Genomic DNA, 4,972 nt, shown 5'->3' on the forward strand with positions numbered 1-4,972 from the left:
GGCGGGAGCCGGAGCCCTTCTCGTATTCCGCCTGCTGGCGACCGCCGCTGCCGCCCCGTCACCCTCGGCGCTGCGGACGGGAGCGGTCCCTGTCCCGCCCGTCTCCCCTCCCTCGGTTTTGTCTCCTCCCGGCCGTGCAAGTTTTGGTGCCACCGATGGGCCCCACGGTAGTCAGGAAGTTAAGTAATTTAAAGATGTCTTTAAAATCCCCAAGGAAAAATCCTTTTTACGCTTTCTTTAATACATTCTGAGCAAGAATTTTTTGATCAGTAAGTTGCTTAAGAAAAACCAGTCTAAAACCTGAAGGTGCATCGAGCAAGGTTGAAACTGTAAACAGTGCGAGAGGCAATAGGAAGGAGCTGCAGGTGGGGCTCTGGACTTTCACCTACAAATGACCTTCATATCAAAATGGTTTATGTTTTGGTGCTTGAGAAGGTATTAAAAATTCCATTGGTGGGGTTTTCAGGGAGGTGGTGGGAAAATAATAGCTGGACCTGTTTCAAACCTGAGCTTAATTCTCTTTCTTTGGAAATAAGGTATGCCCAGGAGGAAAGAAAACGGCGAAGACAGAAAATGTTAAAGACACTGACTTGGCTTCAGTTTTGATCTCATATGGACAGCATCTCTGGCTAAGCCAGGCTTCTTAACCTCAAAGTAGTAAGGAAAAGAGGGGGAGAATATGGAGAGCAGGGAGCATTGTATCACTAATGCGAGCATCAAATTTCAAGATGCATTGACAGTAGTTGCTGATTATGGGCTTTTCCTGAATTTGTGGTGTGTTTGTTTTGTGGTTTTGTTTTTTTTTCCTCCTGGTGTGATCCAGTCAGCCTCTGTCAAGCTAAAAGGTCCCAGACTCTGACTGGACAGTTTAGCTGATGGTATGGTGATAAACTTGCTTCTACCAATCCACTAATTTCCCCCAGTCTCAGAATGAACCTTGCTTCCTTCTGGTGAGTTTACAAAATAAAGTTGTGGTGTGTTTGTTTTGTGGTTTTGGTTTTTTTTCCTCCTGGTGTGATCCAGTCAGCCTCTGTCAAGCTAAAAGGTCCCAGACTCTGACTGGACAGTTTAGCTGATGGTATGGTGATAAACTTGCTTCTACCAATCCACTAATTTCCCCCAGTCTCAGAATGAACCTTGCTTCCTTCTGGTGAGTTTACAAAATAAAGAGTGCAAAAAAAGAGGTGGGCAGAATCATCTGTTCTCTTGCTATTTCATTTGCTAATCAGAACTATTTCTACTCACCGGTTTTATTCCACCGATTAATCTGATATTTGTCTTGTTAACTAGGTAAGACCTCAGCGTGCTACCCCATTTGCACTGAAAGGCCTTTTTGTTTGGTATATTCTAGCCCTTTGGGTTTTTAGCTGTTCCCATTTCTTTCTAACTTTCAGTTTTTAACTTTTCCCTAAAATTAGCTAAGAAAGAGTTGTTTCTTCTTCTTTTCTTTTTTTTTCCTTATTTTCTATGCAGTATTCCTACCTGTTTCCAATACTAAACAGTAGTCTGCTGTTTAACTGTAAATGTTAGGTTAAGCAAGCTTATCTTACTAGGGGACATGAGTAATACCATACAAATTCTGGTACAAAAGTGATAAAAATAAGCGGATGCTCTCAGAATGCAGTTTTGCATGACGCTTCTGCATAATCTGCAGCAGTCATCCAACTGCAGACTTCTATCTGGGTCTTTAGGTCACCCCAATAACACCTACTTAGCTTTTCCTTCTCTTCATCATGTTCTCACTCAGGTTTCTCTGTCTTTGCTGCAACAGCATATGCTTCTCATTGCAGTATCGTCCTTTCTTGGAAAGTATACAGTTCAATATTCCTGCTGTGGCATAGTCCTAAAGATGCACTCCTGACCTCTCGCTTTTCCCCCATCAGATAACAAGCAAGTATCCATTACTACTTCTAAACTATGAATATTTTTATTTATGAACAGGAAGACTACATATTTGAAAGACTGATCTGCAAAGGACTTGAGTTCGTTGCTTCTAGTTCTTGAAGAACCAGATCCTCCTCGTTAGGCCAATAATAATCTGAAGATACGTAGTTTTTTTAAAAACTGCAGTGTAGTGCAGAGCAACAACAAAAATGCCTTAAGGAGCCAACTCGAGCAAAAATAAATGTGTTCAGAAGCTTCCTGAATGCCCTTCTGTAAAAACAAACAAACAAACAGACCCCAAAACCCCAAACAAAAACAAAAAACCCTCCAAAACAAACAAAAAAAAACCCCGGCAAACTTCAAGATATTTGGAAAGACAAGATCAACATTTTGAAGATTCCCTGCACAGGACAACCTAGGTAGTATCCATTGCTGTATAGCCTGATCACCCTCTGCACCAATAATAATAAATGGTACATTATTTTTGATCCTTTGTGTTTGTCTATATGACTTCCCTTTTCACCAGAGCTGGGGGGTGGGGGTGTTTCATTTTTCAGCAAAAGCATCTTACTTAATTGAAGATTAGTTTATACACAGCTGGCAAAAGCATACAGCAATCCGACATTATTATCACAGATGACAATCTTTAATGTCTTCACTCTGACAACATGGAGGGTATAATAAGGGAGATGGCTTCACATCACTCTGAATGCTCACAGCAGACAAACTGCAGATTTATTGTTTGACAGTAATCGTTGAAAATGCAGAATAATAAAGCAGATTACTCCCTATGGCTTATTTTCTTCATCCGAGCATATGCCGTGTGTTTATTTGGAATGTTTAACTGTTTATGCAGTTTAATTGCTGTAAAGCTGTTACGAGTTAACTTGCGTTTGCCTGAAGCTATAGATGACTTCTGAGCGACTTTTACTGAAAAGTACATATTGCATCAGCAGTAGTAGTGGAAGCCGGTTCTACCGATGAGTGCTATTTTTTGATTCAGAACAACGAATTCTCCATCATCTACAGTAGTTTAGACATTCAGTAATTTTTTTTTTTTTACTGATGGATTTTTTTGTAACTTATGTTCACTTCATTGCTCATCTGGATATTACATCCTCCTAAAGTTAAGTTGTTGCATCCTTAATGCTCCTGAGCTGTGGCAGGAGACTGCTGTTGGCCACTTCTTTTCACTCTGCTAAATCAGCCATACAGATGCATAGTTTGTTTGATAAGAAACTGTTAATTTGGTGACTAATACACTGATTCCGTCTTGTGTAGAGAAAATTCATCATCTTCGATATCTATTATGAAAATGACAGTTTCATTGAAAGTAGAGCCAGTATTTATGGAATATCACTGCTTTAATTTGGTTCTAGAAGTACTATGCAAGGATTAAAATGGTACATGTAGGCAGAGGTGGAACTTTTCAATGAAGAATGATAGGGTCTCTTGATTCCTTGCCATGCAGTTGCGATGAGGGTTAGGCAGTACAGAAAACTGTTTTGTGGTGGTTCCAGAAGCACTACTCTCCATTCGGGTTTGCCTTCCCACAGTGTTGATGCTGCCCATTTTAGGAATTTAAGCAAGAGTAAAATAGAAGCATATTAATGGAGTAGGTCACTTTTACATAGCTGATATTATCAATTTGCTTAGTTATGTTAGCTGTGCAAAAAGCCTCTGCAATAATTGTACTAGCAGCTGTACACGCATAAGGTAACTTTTGCTATGGAGTCAGTAAATTAGTCTTTCCCCTTGCAGCAGCTATCGTCATCATATTTTAAAAATAATCCCAAAATCTGATTATCTGACCCATGGGCTGATGCTTGGTTCCCTTTTAACATTTGCGGAGCTGATTTTTGTTTGTAGAAGGCTCAGAATTTGAGCTTGGGGAATGTGGAGAGAGATTTTCAAAATTAAGTAGAGATTCTTATACTGAGAAACTTACACTGTTTCTGACTATGGCAAAATATACATCATCATGAAATATTCAAAACAGAATGAAGTTTCAATCTCTCTTAATTTCTGTGAGAAAATAATACAAATTTCTTTCAGGCTGGACCATTAACCAAAGTGACGATTTGTATGGACAAAGAAGGAAAACCTAAGTCTTTTGGATTTGTCTGCTTTAAGCACAAAGAATCAGTGCCTTATGCAATAGCTCTGCTGAATGGAATCCGTTTGTATGGAAGACCAATTAAAGTGCAGTATCGGTTTGGTACGTTTAGTAGTCTCAATGATTAACCTTTAAGACTTTATAATTTTTTTTTAATGACTTTTTGAATCCTACAGTCTTTTACAAAGATGATGATTTATAGCTGAAACAAATTACAGTCCTTTTTTTTTTTTTAAACAAAAACTTCTTGTGGCTTTTGCATAGGGAAGGATTCAGTATTTTTTGTTTACTAGGAGAATATAATATGTTGGCTTAGAACAGCATAACTTGCAAGCCAGCTCAGACCACACCGCATGGAGAACATAGCAACACAGGTTTTCACACCAGATTATATTTAGGAATCAGGATGTGACTTTAACTTGCAGTCTGGCAGGTAAAGTTGATTCAGTAAGTGCAGCAACTATCAAGCTGTTGATAGTTTTTATACTAAAGCCAGAGAGTTATCAGAGCTGTTGTTTTCAGTGGAAGGGACTGTAGTTCGAAGAACATAGTCAAATCAGAGTCACATTCTTCATTTTATGTTTATGAAAAGAAACCTTCTAGAAAGCTAATGATCAGGCAGCATTTGCAACCCAAACATTAAGGACTTGTGTTCCCACTATGCACTGTGCCACTCCTTACTTCAAAGGCTGTACAGAGCAGTTGCTGGGTTTAAGTAGAATGGTTGAGGTTCCTAAAATCAGAAGCAATCTCCCGTGTCTGTAACTGAATGGGAATTATTCTGTTCTTGATTACTTCAACAGCCTTGATTTATGCTTCTGTCCTGGTTTTGGCAGGGATAGAGTTAATTACCTTCCTGGAAATTAATTACCACTGTAGCTGGTACAGTGCTGTGTTTTGGATTTAGAATAAGAACAAAGTGGATAATGCACCGAGGTTTTAGTTGTTGCTAGGTAATGCTTACACTAGCCA

General features: G+C 39.2%; 1 protein-coding gene across 1 annotated transcript in view; it reads left to right on the forward strand.

Moving 5' to 3' along the window:
- Positions 1-3,360: 3,360 nt before the first annotated feature.
- RBM11 (RNA binding motif protein 11) overlaps positions 3,361-4,972 on the forward strand; it is a 20,984-nt gene continuing 19,372 nt past the window's right edge. The window contains exons 1-2 of the mRNA XM_019470804.1: positions 3,361-3,366; positions 3,940-4,102. Of these exons, the coding sequence (XP_019326349.1) occupies positions 3,361-3,366; positions 3,940-4,102 (169 nt within the window). The remainder of the gene's footprint in view (positions 3,367-3,939; positions 4,103-4,972) is intronic.

This window comes from Aptenodytes forsteri, unplaced genomic scaffold (assembly GCF_000699145.1).
Source record: "Aptenodytes forsteri isolate BGI_AS27 unplaced genomic scaffold, ASM69914v1 Scaffold207, whole genome shotgun sequence".
NCBI lineage: Eukaryota > Metazoa > Chordata > Aves > Sphenisciformes > Spheniscidae > Aptenodytes > Aptenodytes forsteri.